Source organism: Nematostella vectensis, chromosome 10 (assembly GCF_932526225.1).
Source record: "Nematostella vectensis chromosome 10, jaNemVect1.1, whole genome shotgun sequence".
Lineage (NCBI taxonomy): Eukaryota > Metazoa > Cnidaria > Anthozoa > Actiniaria > Edwardsiidae > Nematostella > Nematostella vectensis.
This window is the reverse complement of record NC_064043.1, coordinates 11,811,946-11,839,018: the sequence shown is the minus strand read 5'-3', so window position 1 is coordinate 11,839,018 and position 27,073 is coordinate 11,811,946. Positions and strand designations below refer to the sequence as shown.

Genomic DNA, 27,073 nt, shown 5'->3' with positions numbered 1-27,073 from the left:
TCTTAGAGCGAAGAGCTGAGTTTGCGAAATATCCAGACAAATTAGGGTCTTGTGTGCCCAAATCACGATTACTGATCACATAAAGAGGCAAAGAAGTTACAAATAGACATATCAAAGGCTCGATTGCCTAGATTCCAGGGTCGGGGTTGGTGTGTATGGCCGCAGTAGACCGGCATGTGTGGCGGTTTCTCGAGCCTTTGGTAGAATGACAGTCAACTCAAGCGATCACGCCTAGGATTCTACATTTATACAGATATCTTTAGAAAAAAATAGGGATTTCGTAAGGTAGGTGACACTTTGTGTTTTCCATTGAGTCTATTTCATTCTCGATCAGTCAGTGCTATGATCGCTCTGACAGGCTTTTATTGGTATGAGCTTAAAACTTGACTTTATAGTGGCAACGATTCCACCACGATTTTAGGTTTCACTGGTGCTCTTATTTGATCACAACAGCCTTCAAGTTTGCCTTTTGTTCGAGTTGGAACCACAAATCTCCAATCTGTCGGGCTACAATTGTGTCGCATTGATTTTAAAAGCCTGTCGCTGAAACTCTCACGAAACCGCGAAACGATTCTCAACAACAGCTCAAAAGTGGGGGCCTTTTCGCGGTTTTCGCATGTAGTATCAGTGTTTAAATAAAAACCTAAGCTATAACCGTGCTCTTAAAGTTTGTAACAGTGATCCTCGTATAAAAGCCTTTTATTCAAGATGGAACCTTTTAGCGTAATAGTTCCGAGTGTATGGAGAAACGGAAAGAGTTGTAGATAATTACCATTGTTTCGAGGTTGACAAATGAGATGGATTTTCGAATGAATGTTCTAAAGCTAGTTGGCTCTTTATTTAACTAGCTTGTTTTAATACGGAAAGCAGCTTAATTTGTCATCGATGTAGAAAAATCGTTTGAATGTGTCGCATGGTAGTTAAGCAATCCAATGCTTATTTCTGTGATGAGGTGTTCTATAAGTGTGTACACACCTATGGTCCTAACGGAAGTAATATCTGGGTGGTTATGCCGACAGTGTTGTCTATTGGCTTTAGGCACGTGGGGTCTAAAGATGTTTATGAAACACTGTGAGCTTTCCAAGCAAAAACATAAAAATTGAATGCTGCAAGGCAGGGGATTAATTTTAACAATCCTGATCCAAAGCTCTGAACTATTGTTTTTACTGATTTGATCAAAGTGGTATGCTTGGTATCTTGAACTAAATTATGTTATACAATCTTACAAGATAAAGAGTAGGTGAAGTGCTAAAGTGCTGTAACTATGTTAGATAGATTGAGATAAACTTTAAAAGCCCTTAGTGAGTGATTCAGTGGCCTTTTAATATTCCTTTCCCTGACATCGCCGTTTATTGTCAAAAGTATCTTGTTAATTAATACTGGGACCTTTTTGAGGGGTGTTAATTCCTAAATATTCTAATATGTTACTGATATATTGCTGTATAGATCACTGAGCTGTAAGATTGAATTGACATTCATTGATTGATTGAATTGACATAGCAAATCATTTAAAGGTGTATTTATGTATGCTTCTTTGTAGTCATTGCTAGTTGATTACCATTAACGTTCTTTGACTTTACAATACATATGTATTTTACGTTTTCTTGTGTTATCATTTAAGATCAAACTGATATTGCATCTGTTCTATGGTTGGGAAGATTCTATTTGGTTATTTTATTTTTATTGCCCTGGAGTCATTTATAATCCTTGTGATAATTTATCTAATCACTCATATAAATCAATCAGCAGATATGTAGATTAAAAGCAGTGCAAACTGACACTGATAAATATTACTTGCAAGGGTTGCGCTACCTGTACATGTAGCACAGTTGAGGATAAACATAATTGAGTTATTAAAACTGTGGGATACTTATTAGATGATGATGGTAAGATGACAGCACCATATTTCAAGCTCAAGTTTAGAGAAACAGCTTGGTGTCATTATTCAGTTTTCAAAACATCCAGATTACCCATATTGAAGCACAATTCTATTTATGGACTTTTTTTAGAAAGAGGGAGGAGGGGGGTGGGGTAATTATATTTGACTGTTATTTAGCAAAACACTCAACATCTATTGTGAATAATTTTCTCGATCACAGAGTCCAGCTTTGTCCATAATTACAGGCTTATTTAAAAACTTCTAGCATAGCCAGCAGTCTGAAGGGTGATGTGCTCAGGCTTGGCATTTGGTCCCATCCTTTGAAGTGACTGCCACACCCTTTAATATGACCCTATTTCAAGCATCGGATGCCCGGATGTCCTTGTTTCACAGTGATGATATGTTGTTATGTTGAATGTTAGGGGCATTAATAGTGTTATCTTGGCTTGTGCTTTTGCATTCTTTTTGTATTTTTGTACAAGCTCAGTCCTACAAAATTTGGTGTGTTTCATGCTGAAGCTCAATTATATACAGCATAACAAGTAGGGTTTTGAAAATAAATGAGTGCTGCATTAGTTTTGTTCTATTCCTTTCCATATGTATGCACATACATCTTCTATCCCATCTTCTATCAAGTCACATTGTGTTTAGCAAAACCAACAATTTATGTAGCGTCTTGGACTAATGGATAATGTTTCTTTCCTTGCAGGTCTGCCATAAATATGTCATCTATCTTGTGGACTCTGCTCCTGCTTGTTTCCTTCATTTGCAATTCCTCATGTACTGCGATTTCAGAATTTGTATCTCACGACAAAATCACAAACATCGTTGTCGACAACAGCACAGGAAATGTATTTATTGGTGGTACAAACATTCTTGTGAAGACAGAAGCTGATCTTGAAGTCCTTGTCAACACAACCACTGGTCCAATTGATGACAATGAGAACTGCCTCCCAGCACCTAGTTATTGCGACCCAAGCAAGTACCCTCGGGTTCCTACAGACAACAGAAACAAATTGTTACTGATAGATTATTCTTCAACACAGCTTGTCACTTGTGGGAGTATTTACCATGGTGTGTGTCAGCTAAGAGACTTAAATACTTTGTCAGTGACAGAATTATCAAGTTCTATTACTGCCTCAAGCAATGTGAAGCCTGCTGTTGGATTTATTGCACCTGGAGGTCGTGATGAAGTGCTTTACTTTGCAACTTCATGGCGGAAAGCCTTTGGAGATCTTTATAGTACAGCATATTCTATTTCTAGTTTATCCTTAGACCCTGCAGACCCTTTTACCTTGACCAATCAACTTCAAGGTTCTTACCTCAAGTTTAAAGACTACACCTTTGATGTACGGTATATTTATGGCTTCTCCAGTGGAGATTTCAGTTATTTTCTCATGGTACAAGAAACCTTAGAGTCACACAAGAACAAAAAGGACTCTAACATATATGAAACAAAACTAGGGCATGTCTGTCATAGAGATAAATCCTTTTCTACTTATGTTGAGATTCCTTTGGTTTGCAAAGGGAGAACTGGGTCACATTATTCTGTTGCGACCTCAGCATTTGTTGCAAAACCTGGATTGAATTTGGCAAGGAGACTTGGTATTACTTCACAATCCGACGTCTTATTTGTGACTTTTACCAATAACACTGGCAGCTCTGTGGCTTCGGGTGAGCATTCTGCGCTGTGTTACTTTTCCCTTAAAGCAATCAACAAAGGCTTTGAGACAAACATTAAAAACTGCTCTGAAGGACAGATCCCTCTTGGAATGCCCTGGGCCAGAAATGGAGATGGGGCCTGCAAGAAAGAGGTTTGTTGTAGTTATCTTTCATTTCTTTGCCTTGCCATTTCACTTTTATTTTCACTTTTATTAAATGTAGAAGTGAATAAAATCGCCTTATACAGTGCTCGTGGAACATCTTTATTACAGATAGCATTGGGAGCTGAAAATGTGACCTTTTAATGGAGTTGGTTTTATTAAGTTTGACTGAAGAATTTAAATTTTTTAAAAGACAGGATATTAAGCTCTTAAGATATAAGATATTAACAGGTTTACCTGTTTACTTGAGCATTATGTCTTAGGTGTATTCCTATTCCTATTCCTAGCCTGTTTTCAAATGAGCACAAGATAATATACCTTCTTCAAATTATAGGAATATTTGTCGATGTGTAACATTGGAACCTCCAACTACCCTATCAGTGGAACAGGTGGTGTGGTAGCTTTGGCAGAGTTGGAATGGAACAGGAAGCCAGTGCTCACTTCAGTAACAGCAATGGTCCATGAAGCTCATACAGCGGTTGTACTTGGTACATATAATGGCCATTTGATCAAGGTATCTCAATACAAAACGATACAATAAACATGACCATAACAATTAAAACCATGAAAGTTAGCTAACATGCATTACCATTAGAATTTTGCCTCTTCCCTTATGCTTAACACGAGGTTCTGCTATAAAAGAGAAAGCTCCTCCCACCCCCGGGCTCAAGAACAATCAGTTATCAATCAGCTCTCAATGATTCAACATGTCAGGACAATTGCTGTGAGCGCTAAATTCAAATTTCATATTCTAAACCAAAATAAATATCATTTCTAGAGTTGTCTATCTATTGTAAAATAATGCCATACCAATATGTGTGCACTCTAAAATACTAGCATTTTCATCACAGCTCGGGAATAGTTTATGCAGGTGCGCTAGATCCGAAAACCTGTTACCTGTGCAAAAATAGTTTAAGCCGCATAGATAAGCAATATTTTACAGGAGACTTTATAATTATTGGCCGCTATCGCGGCAGTGTTATGATTATAATTGCAAATTTTTGCCCGGGGGTGGGAGGAGCTTACCCTTTTATAGCGGAACCTCATGTTTAAGGGCATATACAACAGGGGTCAAGCCAGGAGTTCCATAATGGGGTGTGCCAAAGCGTGGATTTCAAGAGGTGGCAGATTCATTTTTCCTCTTTGAATCTCCTTATATTTATCCATATTTAAACACATTGACCCCTCAACCAGCCTGTACCGGCTTTGAGAAGTACCCACAACCCAAAAAATTCATAAATTCAAAATAAACACAACAATACTCAACAATACTCAGGCATCAGTCTAAGGGATAAATGGTCTTAAAGATATGCATCCAACCAAGGTGTTGGCAACTACTCTTAAGCCAAATAATAGCACAGGTTCTTTCTTGACAAATTTCAAATCGAACAAGGAAAGAATAGCAGAATCACCCCTCTCAATAAAACGCTCAAAATACCACACAAGGGAGAGAGATCAGCAAACACAGCTCAAGACACAAATAAATACCTTTATTCTGATCCCCCAGGTCCATTTCCATGGCCTCAAAACACAATGTCCACTTCTTGAAGGCTTGTAAAACCACTTGGATGCCTTTACGGATTGCAAAGCATTCTGGAAGATCCAGGGAAAAATTCACGAGGGGAGGGTCTTTTCACCCCGAAGCCAAACAAATTAATTCCAGGTCATTCCGACCAAGAATAGCAGTGTAAACAATTTTGGAATCAATTTGGTTCCAGAAAAGACAGCATTCAGGAAAGCTGTGATGATTCATTAGAAAACTATTTTCTCATCCAGGCAAAGCCAAACAAGAAAAAATCATAATGAATCCACCTTTGCTTGCAAATATCCATAAGCAAAGCACTCAATTATGCCCCAATAGACTTCATGATTTGCTGAGACACTCCTAATATGCTCATAGCTGTATTTTTGATGAAAAATACAAGCAACCATCAACTTATGCTTGCTTTAGCACAACGGCGAGGGATTAAAAGTGTGGACCGCAAAGCACTGTTGGAAAGCTAGGATACTGCTGACTAGGTGCAGCAGTGTTTGACTTTGACGGGCTGTATAAAACTCAGAATAGGGGGGGAAGTATCTGTTTTCAGTGTGTTTTTTGTAAGTTCAGCACAAAAATAGCCAGGAGTCAATGGGTTAAGCAAAGTCTTTGAGAGGGTGGACTGCCTTATTTTTTTTTTATCTATTGTTTTCTCTTGGCTCTCTAGATTTCTGTTGGCGATGGCAGCAAGTTAGTCATTCCATATTACAATAAAGGTTTACTTCCTGGCAATGTGATTTGGAAACTGGATCTAAGCAAAGACAGAACAGCTGTTTATGCTACCACTGACTTCAAGGTAAAGTTAAGCTGTGAGAGCGAGACATGTCGGAAAAGCCAGCGAGACATGTAGGAAAATTGGTATAAAGAAATATAATGGCTCACACCCATGGCTTGCATAATTCGTATGTCTTACTGCCTTGCAGATTTTGAATACCCTTAAAGCCGCATTGTCACCAGTTTACTTCCTGTCGATTACGTAACAATCTCCAATGATTTTTAACGGAACACGTGAAAGCAGTGTGTCTGTTGAAAGTTTCTTTGAGGATATGATTGATAATTAAGAGTAGATGGCCTGTTACAGTAAATAGCATGGATTCTATTAGATACTATTGTCTTGTCTATTAACGGTTGTGGTTTCCGTCGGACCTCCGGAAGTAAACTGGTGATAATGCGGCTTTTAGCTGTCTGTTACAGTACAACCCTCTGTTATTCTCAGATGATTTATGGGTTTAGTGTCCAGATGTGATTATATTTGATGGTATAATGATATATTTCAGGTCATTAAGCATCCTATTCAGGAGTGTAGTACATTTTCAACATGCGAGTCTTGCAGTGGCAGAGGAGACCCATTCTGTGGATGGTGCACTTTATACAACAAGTATGTGCTCTTTCTGAACATTCTTTACCCTTAATCACTATTTAATCTTCACAAATTTCTTCTCTTGTTTTAGATGTAGCGTGAGATCAGAATGTGCTGATTCAAGCCTGAGTCCTTTGCGTTTCGCCACTGAAAAATCCATATGTGTCAGTATTGTATCAACGAATCCTGATAAATTTCCTTATGGTGTATCTACACAGGTAATGTTATTGTAATCATGCACGTCACAACAGCAAAATCATTCATCAACAACAATATATTGGTTTAGCCACAGGCTTCTCACCTGTGTCAGTGAAGGATTTCTTAGGACATACGCATTCATGCAAGTAAACATCTATGAGTCATATCTTCATGCTCTATTCATGAAATAAACTTAGTTGGGATGTAAATGTCTGTGGTGTTTTTTCTTCCCAAGAAGCTCAATTTTAGTTTAGAGCGATATAACTTTGTCTTGGAATTTCGACTCGATACTAAGTATGTTAATGAGACAAGGCTGGCAACTTTATTCAGACTACCTCAGCTTCAGCTCAATTTTCTGCCGAATTTTAAGCAGTAAATGAAAAATGCTGTTATTTTTTGGCATTTTAAGGTTTGGAAACAACATGAGGTGTAGTTTGATTTACAGTTTTGACAGTAAAATTCCATGCAATAAATGCCAATATTGTCCAGCATTCTAGCCTAGCCTTGCAAGCCAAAATAAATGTTGATGAGCTAGTGTGCGCTAAAACATACATGATGTACAAACAAGGCCAGCAATGCTCTTCAACTGTTTTTTTGACAATAATATATAAAACTAATCTTTTTTGCAGCTAGAAGCAACTGTACAGAACCTCCCACCGCTAACAGCAGGAAATACCTACCAGTGTTACATCAACAACAAAGTCCAAACTACTTCCACCATTAATAGTAATACAGTCAAATGTTCAACCCCTGATTCAAGTGGTTTGCCTGAAATTACAAATCCAACAGGTTAGTGCTAGCTTTTACTAATCTTTTTTTCAAATTGGACAAGATATGTACATACAATACTGTAATAGCTTGAATAAGGGCTCCCCTGAATAAGTGCCTTTGCTTAAAGCATGCTACGAAAGGGGAGGGGGGTGTTTGTTAAGGAAGTACAGTAGTGTAACAATAACTGATAGGCTTGACAAGATCTAGTGGGCTTGCACGTAACCTGGATTTGCTTTATAGGTGTGTAGTCCCCCTTTATTGTGCATTCTTTGTAATTCAGCTCCCCTTCCCTGGAGTTACACCTTAAAGTCTCCAGTCCTTCTACTGTACAAGCCTAGTACTCTTCTTGGGCAATGATTTGCAATTATTCTTTGTAGGTGATGTTCTTGTGGAACTTGCTCTGTATTCATCTGAGACTGGTCAGAAGTTTGTTGTAAAGAAAATTCCCTTTTATGATTGCACTAAAATGAAAGGGTAGGTATAAGCAGCTACTCCCTGTTAGATAATGTAACTTCTAAGATACTGTATTGCACTCAACAATTTCTCTTTTATATTTTTAAATGGAAAGTGTAGACAAAACATGACATGCCTTCTATATTTCTATCTTTGAGTTAGTAATAGAGTATCCAGAAGATTACCAGTACAACACTTCTGTAAACCTCAATTTACGCTGCAGTAGCAGGCTAAACACTACTGAACAGCTAGCAACCATAGTCAACCTGCATTAAGAAATCAATTGAGTTTTTGAGTGGCAATCTCAACACAACTATTTTGACCCTATGCTGTTTTCTGTGGTTAGAGATGAGTCCTATAGTATGGTTGCTCTCCAAGGCTTATTACTATCCATTGATTTATTTCTTGCCATTTTAGATGTAGGCCTTGTGCTGAGAGTGTGTATGACTGCGACTGGTGCACATATACTGGCAAGTGCAGTTCAGATGGAAACAATGCTTGTCCTGGGGAAGCCATCCTAGCAAAAATGGTAAGTAAGCCTCTCGATATACCATTTCCTACTGTGTATTATTGTGCAGCTAAGGTGAAACAAACACTCTTGATTGATTGGCGAGCCGTACTGTACATCCTGTATGAAAAGCTCAGAGACAGGACAACAATTTCCAATAAAATATTTCTCAAAATGCTGTAGGTTGAATATCTTATTGTCCTTGTTTGCCTCGGCCTTTCCCACATTTCATGGCCTATGGGCTATGAAATGGTCATTGGGCTTTGAAACAATGGAAAATTATCTTGCTGTATGCACCCTCTTATTTGGTAAAATCTTGCGATTGGTTAATAAGTTTTTAGAATATACATCACTCAATGTTCTTTATCTTATAATAAAAAAACACTTTGTAGCTATTGGTAAAGTAAGCAAAACACACAAACTACCTGACACAGCATATATAAAAAGTCGCTTTGTGTGTTAGGTGAGTAAAGCTTTTATAAACTAACTACTTTTCTTGATTGGCTGCCATTCCTTTGTTATTGTTAACACAAAACAATGGTCTATTAGCAAGAAAACATCAAAATAATCTTTATAAATATTCTAATAACAATGTAGTAACTATATATGTTTTATCCACAGAAAAGAACGCCGGGTGCAGCAGGGTGCCCAAAGCTTCTGGGAAACACAACCCATTATGTTCCTAATGATGTCAAAAAAGAACTTGTCTTAAAAGCTCAGGATTTGCCAGCTCTGAAGGTATCTGGAATGTGTGGGGAGTTATTTGACTGATTAAAAGGTTTAAATAGTGTAAGTGAAAAGATTCATTCTTATCCCCCTCACTCCACTTTTGTCTCTTTTGTCTGATGTGTACAACTGTGACTCTACCATGTTTGCATGTTAGAGGAAGTGCTTTGGTAATACTAATAATGCTTTCTTTCTTAGAACAATTTTGTGTATGAGTGCGTGCTGTCAGTTGAAGGCAAGAAGTTGAAAGTTGGAGCAACAAGGGACAGTGACTCCCAACTCAGCTGCCATTCTGGGGTGGTAAGTTAGAAATGTCCACATGACAATCAATTTTCAATAGTAAATTGGGTAGAAACGGAGAAGGAAGGGAAGATGTTAGATGGGTGTGAAAATTGGTGGGGAGGAGATGCAAATGGTGAAAGAGCAGAGAAGGAAAGAATAGAAAGGTTCCTTTGCCTTCCTTTTGATTTTCTCTGTTTATCTGTATTTACCTTTTTGTGCAAGCTTTTGCTGCCCTCTTGTCCATTAGTGGAAAGCCATCCTTTCTGTTACACTAAGGCCTAAAGAGTTACAAGGGCTGAGAGCATAACAGTAAACCCTCAGGATTTCAGGGTGTGCTGCCATATGTTTTTTTAGCATGCAGATAAAACTAACATTGTTGTTGGTTCACTACTGACAGCAGAAAAATGACCAGGTGTAGTTTTCCACTGAAAAGTTATCAGTAATGAAATGCTTTCCTCCTTTTTGGGTTGAAGTAAATTTTAAGTATTGAAAGAAATGAGAAATTCCCCTGCTGTCAAAACTTTAAACGTGCGTGTTTAACTGTATTTAACGTGATTTTACAGTATACTTATAATGCTGCCACCCAGACTGTCCATATGGGGCTGGAAGTACTGTGGAGGGGTACAGACCTTGTTTATAAACCAGAATCTTTGAAAGGTTAGTAAACGATTCAATGCAAAATGTAAAAAGAATCAGTTGCACTTAATGCTTACTACTCTCAAATCCTGTGTTTATATCGCTTGTTATTCATTTGTTGCGTTTTCACACACCGGCCTTTTAAAGAGGAGTACTCACCTTCATTACCATCACCCATACTTATTTGCAATGACTTTTATCTTTTCCGTCTTGCTTTACTTCTGTAATTCTCTTAATACTTGAACACATACTTGAATGCTCTTCAATAGTCTCCACTCTCTTTTATGCCCCCAACCTTCCACTACGTAACTTGGTTTAAATGTGAAAAGAACATTGTTGGGACAATGCTAGTTTATAGCATCTGAAGCTAAAAACGGGAAAATCGAAATCCTTGTCTCTCTTGTAACCCCCCTCCCGCTTCTCAACAAAAATAAATGAGGTACTTTGCGCCTGGGGGCATCTGAGAACTTTTACGGTATATAAACGCAATAAAAATGTTTCTCATGGTCTGTGTAGTAAACTCCTATTTTTGTTTTGTTTTGCCTTTCCTTCAGATACAGCAATTGTTTATCTTGAAAGCTTGTTAATATTCAGAGCAGTAAATAAATGAATGGTGTATGGGATGGTTACACTTCAGTCATAATCAGTGACTGTGTTTTATTGTTCTCCTAGTTCTCCTATACAAGTGTGACGTTGCTTACACGGACTGCGGGACCTGCCTCAATGCTGATTTTAATTTCAAGTGTGGTTGGTGCAAGAGCGAGGGGAAGTGTCTTGTGAAACAAGCTTGCTCTCAAAATTGGGTTCATCCGGCTTCACCTTGTCTTATTGCTCCTGTTATAGAAAGGGTATGATGATTTACCGCAAATCCTTATACACAACGCTATCGTACATCAGAGTGTCTATTGGAACAAGCTTCCTTTCAAAACATGGGTTCACCCGGCTTTGCCTTGTTTTATTGCTTCTGTTATGTTGCTAACTGCAAATCCTAGAATAGAACACTGTGTTGATGGAACAAGCTTCCACACAAAACTGGGTTCATCCGGGATGCTTAGATAGCATAGCTATGCTAATGTATTAAACACGCACTAAAAATAATTGGGTGAAAATAAAAACACGGTATGAACTGAAAACTCTTGTACAACATTCATATTTCATTTGCACAATTTTCAGTATTTTTTTCAGTAATTTTCTGTATTGAAGCGCACCAACCATGTCATATTTTGCTGTTCTCATTCCCCTTTTATTTTTTGCTTGTGTTCTTAGTTCTGGCCCATGGCGGGGCCCCCATCTGGTGGGACCGAGTTGGAGATACACGGCAAAGAATTCGGCAAATCATTCAGTGACATTCAAAACAATGTATATGTTGACAACTACCCCTGCATACCGGATCCTCACAAGTACATCATCTCACAAAGGTGAATAACAAAGTCAACGTTTAAGCATGTCTAAAGAAACTTTATTTTGTCGACGGCTTATCGAACAGAACGATGTCCACGGTTTATGTAAGAAGAAGGACTACATTTCAAGATCGCTTATATGGGCTGTTTGAAAGCATGCTCTCTTTTGTTATAAGAAAAGAACTGAGATTCTGAACATGCCGAGGGTCAGATAGCAGCAAAATATTGCTATGTTGATGTCTGATGCCGAATCGAATGGTGTTCATAATAACAACCGTAGATATCATTGCTATAGATCATTTGTGTAATCCTCATTCAAATAATTAATTGGGTATTATATTATTGTATGCACTAAAATTTAAGAACATCTTCAAGAACATTTTCAGCCTTAAAGTCCATTGATCCGACTTTCGTGACAATGTTATTTTGTTTTTGTTTTTAATATTCAAAACTTTCATCATCTTCAAAATACATTTCAAATTCAAAATACATTAAAGTATTATTTAATACTTTATACATAGAATTGAGATATTTTAGTTGTCGGATGGATTGAAATTCACTTTTACTCAAGCGGATTTCATTCACTACTGAGATGAGCATCTCATTTGCATAGGGTTTCATAGCCTACGAAACCGTGCGTCGCGCAAGTCGGATCGACGGGCTTTAAAGTTATCCAAAAATACCGGGGAGCGAGGTGGAGGTGGGGGGGGGGGGGGGGGGGGGAGTGAAAGAAATTAGACGTTTTTATAAAAGTGTACTAGTTGTTTCTGTGGACTGACTGCACAGGTTTTAATAATGGCAGCGTAAAGAACAGGGTTGCAATGTTTCGTTTTTCAGTGAAACTAATTATTGTTTGCTTAACTACTATAAGAATCGTGTGTAACACGACACGTAGTCCAAGACAGCTGAGAGGCCCAGTGCGTGTAACCGTGAGCGGTCTTCGAGGCTCGTCCAGCGCAGACTTCGCCTACCAGGTATTATGCGATGTGGTATATTTGGGTCACTAAAGCCCGATTCATACGTCGCGCTCCTACTCTGCCGAATCTAATTTTCTGTTGTATCGACACAAATACATGGGTCAGTACGCAGCTCTTACAAGCTGCAATTGGGCAGCTGATTGGGCAAATGAACAATATCTGCACCTCGACACAAAGAACGAGAAGAATAGAGACAAAAGAACTCCATAGTAGAACAAAGATGATAGGAGTTAAAGCAGCTGCGTACTTCAAATAAATTGGGTTCCAACGTTGATTCAGACTTCGCACTAAATCGCGCTCAATGGGTTGGGAGTAGTAAAAGTTGACTTGATGTGGAGCTTCTGTTGCGCAAAATAAAAATAAAAAATATGGTGTTTGATTCGGCACATCAAAAACTTGACTTTTGAATTGGTGTCGTGCCGAAGTTAATTCTGCCGTGCCGAATTTAATAGGCCGTTCCAGCAATGAGCATGCGCGCGCACTCACCATGGGAACCTACCTCAACTACCGGCATGCAGCGCGCGCTTCGTTTTATGTAAGCTTAAAAAGGCGCGCACTGAATTCTGGTAGTTTTGGTAGGTTTCTTTGGTTATGCGCCCGCAAACTTATAGCTGGAATGGCCTATTGATTCAGACGTCAAACTATTCATGTACAATTAGATTCGGCACGGCAGGAGCGCGACGTATGAACCAGGCCTTAGCATGCTCTCTAGTAGTCATAGACAAGTCTGTTTGTTTGGACAGAACTTTAGCGGGCATTTGCACGCAGTGGCGTAGTTTTAGCGTTATTTTAGAGGTATCGCACTTTGAACTGTGCAGAATAACGAAACTAAGGATCCAGGCTTATTAACCGACCTTTAATCGGCAAGATTAATATATTATTATGGTACATTATGCTTATCTAGCAGAAACGACGGATTGAAAAAAACCCCGCACTTTTAAGTTTCAATAAAGGCTGTACGAAGACAATGCATAGAGTAATTACATCATATATATATATATATTCAAATAATATATATAATATATAATATATAATATATAATATATAATATATAATATATAATATATAATATATAATATATAATATATATTCAAATAATATATATATATATATATTATTTGAATTGCTCAATTTTTGCAGACTCCGGAACTATACGATTACTACCCAAAAAAGGGTCCACAGTCAGGTGGTACCCCCATGAATATTACGGGGGTCAAGCTAAACACAGGGCGGCATATCGTTGTCATGGTTGGCCGGACACCGTGCATCGTCAACCGGACAAGGTATGGTATGACAAGTTACGTAATGCAAGAGCTAAGCCTTGCGTACATGAAAAAGTTCGCAAAGATTTTTTTACCATCAAGAGAAAAGGAGACCATAAGGCATGCCTTGGAGGCGTGGCGGCTGGGGCGGTTATACTGTTCTTTTAAAGGGGCCCTTTATTTTAAACCGATTGGTACCGTTTATGTGCTTTTGGTAAACTACCAAGAGCAAAGTATTCTCTCAGAGAAACGTCCGAAGCTTTTCTTCTGATAAGATTGTTTTTTTTTGTAGCGTGACAGATACAAGCATCCCTTGTGTGACGAAGCAAGCGGTAGGGCGGTCACGCCGTGAAGCAGTGTTCTCGTCAGGGGTGGTGCAGGTCACGTTTGACGGCTTCAGGCCTCTCAGTCCCCCTGGCGAGTTCTCATTCACTGCGGACCCTTTTGTGGACGACATCTCCCCAAAGAAGACATTCCCAGGGTAAGCCAGCCTGTGATTGTCTACCCAACAATACATTGCGATCATACATCCGGTCAAGTGGGTTCATTGGAATGAGACCAACCTTTAGTTGACTTTCAAGTAATTCATTAAAATCACGTTATTTTTGTCAGGGGTGGTCTGCGGATGACGGTGAGAGGGAAATATTTCGAAAGCGTCCAGAATCCAAAGATGTACTACACTATTGCTGGTATGGACGGTGCTCGTTCGGAAGTGGAGGTATGCTTTCTCGGACATAAAGAATTTTTTGAAGATAAGGTTTAACACCATATAAACTTGCAGTATCAGAAGCCAATAGTGGGGAAAAATATTGCGTCTCATTTTGTTTTCATTTCATATTCTGTTTGTTAGGAGTGCGTGAAAGTGAGCAATACTGAGATGATCTGCCCCAGTCCCAATGTGACGGAGTTCAATGTAATGCCGGGATCCATGAATGGGTCAGAGCTAATCGTGGGCTTCATCATGGATCAAGTGCCAGGACTTGAGAACGAGACAACTCTAGCCATTACTGAAAACCCTTTCTTTTTGCCATTCGCTAGTGGTGAGAGGGAGCTGAAGGAGGCCAACCTTATTATCGAGGTAAGCTTTTGTGTGATTCCTGAATCGATCTGTACCCCACCCCCTGACCTTCAAATTGCCGAAATTCAAGGTTTGTATGAAAAAAGGGGTCTCATTCCCTGGAGACTTAATAAACTATAAGACCCTCCTCTCCGGAATTTTCTATTCCCCTGGTGTGGGGTGGGGTGGGATAGGTTGGGATGGGGGGTATTTCTTTTATGGAAGACCATAATATGGCCCTGGGCAGTGATTGTTTTATGTAAAGTTGTTTATGGTTAATATAATTAATTCTGGAGTGTCTGGAACTCCACTTTATTCTTGGGGAGGTGTTGTGTTGTTGACTAGGGCTACTATATTTGAATAACTTTTTCAGGGCAAGAACCTGGATATTCTGTCTAAGGATGACGTGTTTGTGACAGTAGGGGGAGTGCCGTGTAATCTCACAGGACTGGACGATGTAAGTTTACCTTGTTCATATGATGTATTTTTTTTAAAGGAGTTATAGTCCTTACAATGAGAAGTGCGAGCATGTAAGTTGTCGTCTTTCCGCCATTAAGGTGTGAAAGGAACGCCACAATCTATAGAGGATGTACATCTATTTACTGAGATTAACATGTTCTCTTTCTTCCAGACGCAGCTTGTTTGCCTAGTACCCGATAAGGCAACTCTACCCGAAGTGAACAACGAGGTTTACGAAGTCATTGTAAGTTCAATTAAAAATGGCCGCTTTTGTGGTATTCCAGCGAGAAATGACGGTGCAACAAATGCAGTGCAACTCTGATAACTAGCTGCTATAACTCGAATAATAACTCGGACTGAAATCAAGTTTCTTAGTGCATAATTATCAGTAATTATTGCTCCTCGGATAACTAGAACTACCCGCTTACTCGAACTGACATCAAGTTCCTCAGTGCCCAGTTTTCCATCATTACTACTCGTATAACTTGAGCTCCCTGCCAATCCGAACTGTTTGCCGTTGCCCTTGAGAGTTGATGTGCAGATCCGTAACTACCTTTTATGTAGGTGACGGCTGGCTATCTCAAATTCAACATCGGTAAAGTGCGTTACTTCAAGGAGAAGCCTCCTCCCAAGTCCTATATGACTTATATCTATATTGGCGTGGCGGCTGGTGGTTTTGTTCTTCTCGTGGTCATTCTGTGCCTGGTGTGCGCTTATCGCAGGAAGAAGCGCCAGGAGAAGAGGCACGTCAAGGACTTTGAGGTCCGCATGGATAACCTTGAGTCCAAGGTGGCGAAGGAGTGCAGAGAAGGTGAGTTGGATGTGAGGTATGGTGTAAGGTAGAGTGCAGGGCGAGTGAGGCGTGAGGTGCGCAAGGAACCAAGGGAGGGTGACTAGGGTTAAGGAATGAGCACTGTCTCGCAGTGGTAATACATGTTCTTTCATTTAAGTAAACCTTCAAGTCGGGTTACATACCTGTATTGCAAGTTTTAGAGTAGAAGATACAACTATAATAAGAGACATCTGTTAATTGTGTTGGTGTTTGTTTGTTTGTTTTTCAGCATTCGCCGAGTTACAGACAGACATGACGGATCTGAAGAGTGACCTTACCACGTCAGGAATGCCATTCCTAGATTTCCGCACATATGCCCTTAACGTGCTCTTTCCTGGGGTGGATGATCACAGCGTCACACACTTCAAAGATGTGAGTACATTGAGCACATGATTGATACTATTAGTATAACTCTGAACAATCAAGGGCTAAAAGAAGTCTTCTTCTTTAATATTTTCTTGGATGTTTCAAGGCTAATCTGTCGCCAGTGTGGGAGCAAGGCCTTCGGAAGTTCTCCCAGTTAATCTACAACAAGGAATTCCTGTTGATCTTTGTGCGGACTGTCGAGTCGCAGAAGACATTCAGTATGAAGGATAGGTGGGTGGAGCAAATACTTCGTCATTCTGCTGTCATTATCTTTTCATTGTCTCTTGTCTCGAATACTCGAATTAATTCGAATATCTTTGGGCAGATTTTATTTTGTGTTCAATTCCTGTTGACACCCGAAGTTGTCGGATAGTGACGTCACTGCAATAAAATTGGATGTCGCGTTTCTTTTAGTAGACTAAGAGCTGATTACATGTACGAGCTTGTTGTACTTCTGCATTTGCTACGCCACCATTAAAGTGGCGCTTGCACGCATACAGAGAGAAAATGTAATTAACTAAAAAAACGCTGTATTTCTTACATTTGTCTGCAGATGCAATTTGGCGTCTCTGCTAATGGTTACCCTTCAAGGAAAAATGGACTACGCAACAGAGTAAGCTTATCTGAATTTTGAGTCAAATATAATGGAGGCACTTTGTAGAAGTGTCTAAGCGAGCTCGTAAGGCCTTACAGGGTTGGCTAGATCAACTCCTTGCTCTATTGTATTCTCGGTCTTCGTCTGACATGACCCTGGCTTCTACATGACCCTTTAGGAGAGCATAAGAATAGGCTCAACTGTCATTTTTTCTTGTAGAATTCTCTGGCAGTTGCTTTGTGACCTAATCAGGAAATCTGTCGCTCAAAGTCACCCCAAGTTGCTGCTCAGAAGGTAAGAAGTTACTATTATTATTATTATTTTTTTTGAAATTACAATGTTGAATGCTTTTCACATTAGATGAAAAATATGATAAAGCAGACTTACTTTTAAAAGTTATTCGTTAAGGGAAGTTAATCCTCCGTTTTTTGTGTGTGTTATAACAGGACAGAATCAGTAGCAGAAAAACTTTTGACCAACTGGCTGGCATTCTGCATGTATAATCATCTTAAGGTACGAAAGTGGCACCGGTCGGTAGATAAGAGAGGATTGGCTTATTGGGCGAGACACTGGGTTGGGAACAGCGTTGGAAAACTTTTTCGATTGCTCTTGAAAATCCAGCAAAGTCGAAGTGTTGTTCGAGTTGTCACACAAAGCCATACTCACTAAGTGTAAGCTTTTTCAATCTTGTATATCTTGCTGATTTTCAGGTGGAATCGGGAGAACCTATTATTTGCCTTGTCTTGTTTCTACCAAACGAATTCCAAATTGTATGCTGTTTTCTTTTAGGTTGAGTCAGGTGAGCCCTTGTTCATGATGTTCAAAGCCATCAAGCGTCAAGTTGGGAAGGGTCCAGTAGACGCAGTGACAGGAGAAGCACGTTACTCACTCAGCGAGGACAAGCTACTGAGGCAGACCATCGACTATGAGGTATGCATGTTAACAATTACTGAGGACGACCATTGACCATGAGGTATGTGGATAAGAATACGTAGCTGAACAACTCCTGAGAGAGGCTATCGACTATGAGGTATGCGTGCTAAGAATATGTAGCTTAATAAGCTACCGAGGTAGATCATCGTCTATGAGGTATGCATATTGAATGTGAATCTGAGACACCAATGTGTGACTAGTATACCTGAGACAAGCTACTGAGACACAGAACTGGTTATTAGGTCTGTATGTGTCGTCTGTGTGTAGCAGTTGTGTAACGAGGATAACCCTTCTCTTCTGTTAGCAAATAAGTACATTGAAGTTTTTCCTTACAGGAAATTCGCGTTAACGTGACTTTCGAGGACCAGCCGCCAACAATGGTTACTGTGTTGGACTGTGATAGTGTTTCCCAGGCCAAGTCCAAGATGTTGGATGCAGTCTATAAGGTACAATGAGAGTCGCACGACAGCTCAAAGGCGCGGGGGTTATTTAACAGGAGCTAATATCCGGGCAGCCCGGATCCTGGCTCATGGCTCGCCCGTCAGGGACAGTGCATGCAAATTATTTGTTTTCATAAGGAACTTGTAAAACCTTTGTCCGAAATTTAGAAGCTTGCAAATCCCAAATCTTTCCCCAACCATTCCTTGGAATCGATTCTAGGTTGTGGATTCAATTATTTTGAAACAAAAGAAAACTCTAAGGTGAAATGTTATGCAGTTTAAGTCGCTTCCTAATATTGTGTTATGATGTAGCTGGAGATCTATATTTTTCAATATTTTGGAATTTCATCATACTCAGGCATTTTTAAAGCCCACTTGACGTCCACGTGTCAGGCAGGGTAACGATAGGTGCCGATAACAACCCTTGTCAATTGCATTATGATACTGATGACATCATACATGAAATCATTACTTTGTTTATTGACAACATTAATCGTAGTGCGTTATGTAGCGTATTGTTGTAAAGCACGAATTAGTCCTTGAACCTAACTCCTTGCCGTTTGTCTCGCAGAATGTACCCTTCTCGAGTAGAGTTGAAGCTGAAACCCTTCAGCTTGGTAAGTGTGGGTAGTAGATAATAAGGAAAACGTGAAAATGTTAATTTTTCCTTTTAAGATGTTCACTTTTTACACGTGCATTTGGTTTAGAATGTTGGTCAACGCTGTGAGACAACATTCTAGATTTTAGATACTGTCTGATATTCTAATATACACGTGTGTATCGGTTGACCAAGTTGACCAATACTGTAAGGCTTGTTTTGCATACCGTCTGTGTGTGTATGCAGTGTTCAAAGCCGTATTGTTACCAGTTTACTTCCGGTCGATTACGTAACAATCTCCAATGATTTTTAACGGAAAACGCGAAAAACATTTCAAAATATTGAAAGCAGTGTGTCTATTGGAAGCTTCTTTGAGGATGTGATTGATTATTTAGAGCGGATGGCCTGTTGAATATATATGAATATATATCGGATTCTAATAGATTATTTTGTCTTTTAACGGTTGAGGTTTCCATCGGACCTCCGGAAGTAAACTGGTGACAATGCGGCTTTAAGTTCTTTGTTTTACGAAATCGCAGTAGCCACATGTCCCCTTGCGTGCCTATTACAGATTGGCACCTGACAGATGGTTCAGTGAAGCCGCTCAGAGATGACGACGCCTCATCGGTGGTGGAGGGCCAGTGGCGAAAACTAAACACTCTCGGCCATTACAAGGTGCGTCAGCTAAACACTAACCGTTTAGTCTAACAAAAAAGGGAGTGAAAAGGATAAGGAATAAACTAAAAATGCCTCTGCTGATTATTATCATTATTTTTAGGTTACAGATGGAGCAAATCTTAAACTTAGTTCCCGACAGTCGTATTTCTACAGCAGCAGTAATAACTCAGAAAGTAAGTCACTCCTGGTAGTTCTGGCAATTTTGCCTTCGGTTCTCCACAAACATTTCTATGCAGAAAACAAGAATTAAACATTAAAAAAAAATTGACGAGAGTTTAAAAAATAGAGTATGCTTACATGAGAGAGAGAACAGTCGAAAAACCAAAGGCGTCCAATACGGTACAGAAAGCAAAACGAGGAATTGAAAGGTCTGTAAGAATAGCTGCCATCTCGCGAAAATGTCCATCACCGCAGAGTTGACCGTATCTTTTGCCTTACTCATAGGGCAACATCACCACAGGAGCCTTCCTCGCGTTGTGTTCAGCCCTTTCAACTACACTCCTATCAGTCGCGGTAGCCGAGAGGACTTGGACGAGGGGGGACGAATATGGCACTTGGTAAGAATACAGAATAGGGCTTTATCAAGGCTGGGCTACACAGCACGAGGCCTGGTTACTTGGCAGTTGTGAAAGCATTGGCTGCATAGCACCAGGCTTGCTTACAAGACAAACTGTGAGGCAATTGTGTGAGGGCTTGGTTAATAGTATGAGGCTTGGTTACATGATTTCTGCCCAGGCCTTAGTCGGGATTTATGGCCCCCCTCCCCCCCAGAAAAATTAGGTCCACTTTTTTGGATTTCGCACTCCCCCAAGAAAAATCCAGGGTACGGGCCTGATAAATAATATTATTGTTAGAATATTAATTAACTTGTTCTGTTTTCTATTTTCCCACAGGTCAAGCTGCTTGACTATCCAACCGACAAAGACGACACGCAACACAGCAAGATGCTCGCCGAGATATATCTCACGAGGTTACTAGCCACCAAGGTAACATAGCCACAGTTTGAGGCCTTCGGAGGGTGGGGTAGGGGAGCGGAAGCACCACCACTCAACTTAACCTTTTATTAGTTTTCCAGATGTACGCATTTCTTTATGTCCTTCTCCCCCTATAAAATCCCCAAGAGGTCATTTCCTGGAAGTCCTACATAACTTTCCAGATGCGCATATTTTTAACATGTGTTATATATCCTCCATCTCCTTCCCTTCAGAATTCTAGATGGCCCAAATTCACATGGTACAACATTTGCTGAAAGTGGTCAGTTGGATCATTTGAGGGGAGGGGAGAGGTTGAAGGAGTAGGACCACCTCTTTCCTTACTAAGTCTTAAGTATTGATAATAGGTACTTAAAGACACGAGTACGGCTACGAGAACGGCGACGGTAGAAAACAATGGAATTAATTTGAGAATTGTAAGGCTGCACGTGAAAATGTGTTTTTTTCTGATAGATTTCCAACCGTGTTCCGCCAAAACTCGACGTGTCATTCCAAGTTTTACGGTCTGGCGAGTACGTGGTCGGTTGGAGTATAAAATCACTTTTCTCTGTTTTTTATCTTAGAAAGAAGCTTACGGTTAATTTATGTTAGTTCCTGAATATAAAGTCTAGGTAGTTTCATCGAAATCATTGCGAAATTTGTCCCAAGTGTTAATGTTTCATCTCGGTCACTCCGTCCTAGCCGTAGCCGTTGTCGCATCTTAAAGTCCCTATCACGATGCGCACATTTTCAGCTCTATTCCCTCCCTATATAAAACCCTTCAGAATTCTAGATGCCCAAATTCACATGGTAAAACATTTGCTGGAAGTCTTCTTTTGTGTGCTTTTCAACCAGGGCACTTTACAGCAGTTTGTGGACGGTTTGTTCAACTCGATGTTCAATAGCAATTGCCGGCCGCCCGTTCCCGTCAAGTATCTGTTTGACCTGCTGGACAGTCAAGCGAAGGAACTCAACCTCTCGGACTCGGAAGTCTTACACACTTGGAAAAACAATAGGTATGAACACCTTTAAAACGACCACCGTCTATTATGTCCTCAATATAATAGAACAGCCCCCCCCCCCCCCCTAACGTCTTAGACTAAGGGCGATTTGCCGAGTGTTTTATTTTATCATTTTATTTTTAGTTTGCCTCTTCGTTTCTGGATTAACATCGTTAAGAATCCCAACTTCATCTTCGATATTGAGAAGTCTGGCACCGTGGACTCGTGTCTCTCAGTCATCGCGCAGGTAGGTCACGTGATAGCTTACCCAGAGTGCCGCAAGACCCTCAACATTCGCGCCTTTTCGTCTTAACCTAGGTGGGTCACGTGACTCAGAGCACCAAACTTCAAATAAAGCTTACCGTAAATGATCTTACAAACGCCCGGGGCGTTCATTCTATTTTGATGTTCCAATGGGGTACGTTCAATAGATAGGAGGCGTTCATTAGAGAGGGGCTGTAACCCCAGTCAGAATCAAGTTAAATTATAGCCTGCGTGGGAAGCGTTTTTTGACATTGAGCAAGTCTCACCCAGTAGAAGCCAAGCTCAAATCAAGCAAGGCAATTGAATTTAATTTATATTACCGGAATTTCTATGTAATTTGTTTTTTAAGCTGGGAGGGAGGGTAGGGGGGGGCGTTTATTGAAGAGGGGAGTTCAATGCAAACTTGTAAGCTTGGGGGGGGGGGGGGGGGGGGAGCGTGATATCTTTCCTGAGTGCTTAAACCTTTCTTTATTTTTAAAGAATGCCAATAACTCATTTTATGCTCCCGCTCAATGGCGAGTCACACAAAGCATCTATTTCCATCGGATAATCCAAGCAAGTAACCAAGATATTTCCAATCAAATATCGTCAATTGAGTATTAGACTTCATTTGTAGATTGTTTTTTAGTAGTTTCCTTGCGAATTAACCGCTGTATTTTCAATGGTAAACAATAACAAAGGAGTGGGTGACCGACATCCTTTAACTAAAAGTAAAAAATATATATATTCTCCTTAGCCTTTCCTTTTTTATGATTGTTTCATCATATCTCCATTTGTTTATTTCAGCTTTTTATGGATGCTTGTTCGATATCAGAACATCGTCTGGGAATTGTAAGTATTTCGCATTTCGTTATACATATTTTAAATGTAGAGGTCTACAATAACTGTATAATTATGTCTTTACTTTTATCTGATTAACATCTTTGGATACCTTGATGAAACCACAACGCCATTTTACGCTACAAAATAGTTTCGAGTTATGCAAAGCACCCATTTCCATCTTCTTGGTAAAGCAAAGAGCTCTTATAAAAATGTTGTTATTTAAGTATATCGAGTATATGGTTGATCCACACTCTTTCTGAAGTTGAATTTTGTACAGATCCTCGCCATAAGATACTAAAACCATCTTTTTAATGCCAGCACTCTCCATCCAACAAGCTGCTCTACGCCAAGGAGATTCCAGCTTACAAGCAACGAGTTGAGCAGTAAGTTTTACAAAGCAATTAGGCATCATGAGATTTTGGGCGGACTTATCATATCATTTGACTTGCAGGTTTTATCAGAACATAACTGCATTGCCATCGCCTTCTGGTGAAGAAATGGCGGATTACTTTGCTGATCTTTCGATGGTAAGAATGAAATAGAAGCGTAAATGGAAAATGATATAGAAAAGTTCTTTAATAACATCCGTATTATCTGAATTCTTATGCTAGTAATTATAAAGAAGATATTTTAATATTAAAATTATGAAAAAATAATGATGATAATAATGATCATGATTCCCATGATGATAATAATGATCATGGTGAATTTTATTTTAACGCGGGCAGCACATAATAGTTGTACAAACTAAAACACGATTGGCTCCCAGATACGATATAAAAACTTATACAAAATGATATGATAAAAACAACTGACAACCCTTATCGAGGGAAAGGGCCAGCCCAAGACATCCATGCACATACAAACTTGGGAAGAGGACGTTCTCAAATTGCTGACGCTTTTTGTATCGAATGTCTTACAGCAATACAGCAGTGAATTCAATGCGGATAATGCACTCAAAGAACTCTTCAACTACGCCACCAAATATCAGGATCAGGTAAGAATCATAAGAAGCGCTGGGGTGTAAAGGAGATCGCCAAGCGCCATATGGCGAAGGGAAAGGAAAACAGAAAGAGAGGGCAGAAGGTCTTTAATTCCACCTTACCCCCTGTAGCGCTCGGCCTCGTCTTCTTTTCCTCGGCCACTTGCGCTTTCTGTGCAGGCTAGAGCTTTGGAAGTCTAGAAAGTCGAAGAGGAGGAAATAGAGCGTATGTATTAAGATTGATGAGATCATACCACCAATTTTTACATCAAAAGCTTATATCAATCAGAATCGGTGACAGAATACTTACTACAATTGTGACGTCTTGAATTTCGTTAACCAATTAGCCGCGTGCTATATGATATTCTAATGATTTGTCACAAGTTCCCGTCAGCTCTCTTCAACTTATTGGAAACATGCTCGATTTTACTTTTTTGCGAACCATTGACAGCTCGCGAAAGAATTAGATTCTAAACAAGATTCTGAATGTATTGTTGCACGTGAAGACACGTCACAATCCTATCACCTAGTAACCCCGCCGACGACGCCTGATAACTGTTTTTGTGTTTCAGCTTCAAGAGAAGCTCGAGGAATCTGGTTATTCCTCTCTGGCGTCCAAACTTGAGCACATCTTGGCCGACATCGAGAACGAGTGAAAACAATCGATAATGTCTGCGTGCTGCTGACTTGAGTAGGAGGCTGCACGCGTTCAATAGCGAGTGAGAGGCAGTTCATTAGGAAGAGTTTTCCGTCGCGTAAAAGAAACTCGTTTGAGTTGCTGCTGTGTACACACCCAGGCTTTACCATTAACACGGTAGCGTTTTACTGGCTTATTCTCTGATTGATATAAGGTGATCTTTCTGGGATTAGGATGAACGGAACCTGTCCTTATGTGCTGCGTACGTACCCTTCCGGAGGTAGGCAACTTTTAAACATTTTCTAGGAAAAGTACTGGCGACGGATGTTGCCAAGTACAAGGCGATTAGCACGCTAGGCACTATGGAAAGAGTTTTACTGATAATTCCCATGGTTCGTAGTGCATAACGTACCCTGGGTACCAGGCCCGAGCTTTTCACTTGTTTTCTCACGCCGGTCCTCGTAGCCAAGACCGGCGTGACAGAGAACGGGTGAAGCTTGAGCTCCTAGTACCCAGGGTATGCATGATGCTTATATAGAATCCTGCATAGCCCATCGCTGTGTCACTATCTGTAGGCGTTGGATTTATTATTATTATTCGGCGAAAACCAAAGTTCGGTGTTTGGCCGCCAATTTGGAAAATACGGGCGCAAAGGAGTCAACCAGTAGGCTATATTACTGACTACATATGAGAAAACTGCAATAGCAAGACGGTGTTCGCCTACTAATTGTAGTCTATATGATTATCTTGAATATAATATTTAGGGTTTTTCAATTAAGGTATGCATTTTAACGGAAATTTCACCCATAAAGAATCGTTTTGCATAGCAATTTCGGCGCAAGATGGTAGTAGAAATAAATTAAATCAGTAATTTAGGCTCGACTCTTCCAGGTATGCTGTAAAAGGTAGAACAGTACGAGTCTATACAACAATTGTCCCTTTAGCTCTCATGGGCTCTGAGGCAATAGCTATTGATACATAGTCGATGGTAACTGAATCAGAAACCATAAGGGGCGGACGTAATAGGGTTGTTTAATCGAACCACACTAGTACAGCAAATTGTATTGCCAAAAACGTTGTCTGGTTTGATATGCCTGGCACTTAACTTATGGCCTCCTAGGAGATCAACCAATCAGAATGCAGCATCGATGCTACTGTGATTTGACTGTTTTATTATAGAATGTTTTAGTTATAGTTATGGTCATAGGGATAGAGTGACCAAGAGACCCTTTGTATATAACGCGTGTAAAATAAATCGTACCGTTTATATGTGAATTGATTTTGCAGGGGTAACAAGCTAAATAAATTGTGGGGTTATCGAGGGGGGCACACCTAGTTTGCTCAGGGTCTAATTGCTATTAATGCACTCGCCTTTTTTTCGTGTGTTGTGTAATCCATTACCTCCCGAGCATTTTCTTTTCTTTATTCTCAATGATTGATCGGTCACACCGCCATTTTACGCTTCACAGCAATGTCAATTACCCTAAAGAATCTAATTTCCTCGGATTACTCAATCGTTCTTTTAAAAATTATATAAATCAAATATCTCATTTTACCATTGTGGATGCTTTTTTGATCTACGGTTAAGTAGATGAATGAAAAAAATAACAAAATTGTCTTAAGAGTCGGATAAAATGCGCGCAAGTAATTGTTGACATAGTTCGTCGATTAGCAACTGCTTTACTATATTGTATGACACTACATATTCTTTAAAATTTTTAGCATTCTTTAACCATAACATTCTCAATAATAACACAATCATTACATGGAAATTATACCCAAGGAAGCTGCTAAAATTTTACATCTTAAACTAGGTTTATATCATCCTGTCTAAACATGAGTTCTTCCCTTCCTGGAATCGGACCCACGACTAGCCGGGGTGCGAGGACCTTGGGACTTGGGCGTTGTCGATGGGGGTGCACCCATCTTCATTGTACGTCCCCTGCTCTCTGTCCCATCCCTCAGCGAATACAAAGACGACTTCTCTCCTGGGTGTCCCAGCACAAACGATAAGTTAGCATCGTCCACGGTCTCCAAATCCTTATAAGGCAGCGAGGAGTAAACAACGACCTGGTTGTGATTGAACCTAGGTCTCTGGATGGGCGGTAAAAGGCGGTGTCTGGTTTTTGGCTGGTAATATTTTCCGAGGACATTTCGCATGCTTTCTTTAATGCTAGGCTCCAACGCCTGTTGGTCAAAGCTCGTGTCCGCCATCTTGGTGGTGAGATGACGCCCTATGTTCGCAATGTGCAGGATTTGTTTGGCTATGCGCCGCCATTTGTAGGTCCCCGATGTACCCAGGCTTTTCAGGGTGTCTGGTGATGCGTTCCGGAGGATATCATGGGGGAGCTTTGCTCGTCCTGTTATTAAAACATCTATTAAGCGAATCGAAAGAACCAGAGAACTACACAAGAACCAGTAAACCACAAGAACTAGATAACCACGAGAACCAGAGAACAAGAAAACGAGAAGAACCACATGAACCACAAGAACCAGAGAACAACAAGACCCAGAGAACCACAAGAACCAGAAACCAAGAGAACCAGAGAACCACAAGAACCAGATACAACAAGAACCAGAGAACCACAAGAAGTGGAGTACCATGAGAACCAGAGAACAACAAGAC

At 40.0% G+C, this 27,073-nt stretch overlaps 2 protein-coding genes and 1 long non-coding RNA gene across 3 annotated transcripts in view; 1 reads left to right on the top strand and 2 right to left on the bottom strand.

The window, feature by feature from the left end:
• On the top strand, positions 1-25,714 carry LOC5510599 (plexin-A4). The gene is made up of 41 exons (XM_032379757.2): positions 1-285; positions 2,589-3,693; positions 4,037-4,216; positions 5,907-6,035; positions 6,517-6,617; positions 6,691-6,817; positions 7,427-7,586; positions 7,946-8,042; positions 8,439-8,550; positions 9,151-9,267; positions 9,454-9,555; positions 10,101-10,194; positions 10,846-11,021; positions 11,440-11,591; positions 12,445-12,547; positions 13,691-13,833; positions 14,105-14,293; positions 14,425-14,530; positions 14,663-14,890; positions 15,243-15,326; positions 15,501-15,572; positions 15,893-16,139; positions 16,390-16,532; positions 16,633-16,757; positions 17,080-17,139; positions 17,341-17,415; positions 17,568-17,634; positions 17,911-18,051; positions 18,390-18,500; positions 19,066-19,111; positions 19,664-19,767; positions 19,871-19,943; positions 20,215-20,327; positions 20,664-20,756; positions 21,597-21,757; positions 21,887-21,989; positions 22,793-22,837; positions 23,147-23,211; positions 23,280-23,355; positions 23,751-23,825; positions 24,383-25,714. Exons 2-41 carry the CDS (start codon positions 2,602-2,604, stop codon positions 24,464-24,466), a joined length of 5,571 nt encoding a protein of 1,856 aa, XP_032235648.2. The 5' UTR covers positions 1-285; positions 2,589-2,601; the 3' UTR covers positions 24,467-25,714.
• LOC125573298 lies at positions 23,387-24,441 on the bottom strand. Its single transcript, XR_007314058.1, has 2 exons — positions 24,121-24,441; positions 23,387-24,007 (listed from the first exon to the last, which is right to left on the bottom strand). It is a non-coding gene; the product is annotated as an uncharacterized LOC125573298 (long non-coding RNA).
• A 140-nt stretch (positions 25,715-25,854) lies between the features above and the next one.
• The window catches only part of LOC5510598 (WD repeat-containing protein on Y chromosome), a 37,736-nt gene continuing 36,517 nt past the window's right edge, over positions 25,855-27,073 (bottom strand). Inside the window, exon 26 of the mRNA XM_032379758.2 lies at positions 25,855-26,807. Coding sequence (XP_032235649.2) covers positions 26,278-26,807 — 530 coding nt within the window. The 3' untranslated portion in view covers positions 25,855-26,277. The remainder of the gene's footprint in view (positions 26,808-27,073) is intronic.

Excerpts from the sequence above, each read along its gene's own strand:
- LOC5510599 (XM_032379757.2), top strand. The coding sequence starts at position 2,602 with ATGTCATCTATCTTGTGGACTCTGCTCCTGCTTGTTTCCTTCATTTGC. Across the intron at positions 6,618-6,690 it reads TGGTGCACTTTATACAACAA|ATGTAGCGTGAGATCAGAAT; the intron begins GTATGTGCTCTT and ends CTCTTGTTTTAG. Across the intron at positions 19,768-19,870 it reads ACACTCTCGGCCATTACAAG|GTTACAGATGGAGCAAATCT; the intron begins GTGCGTCAGCTA and ends CATTATTTTTAG.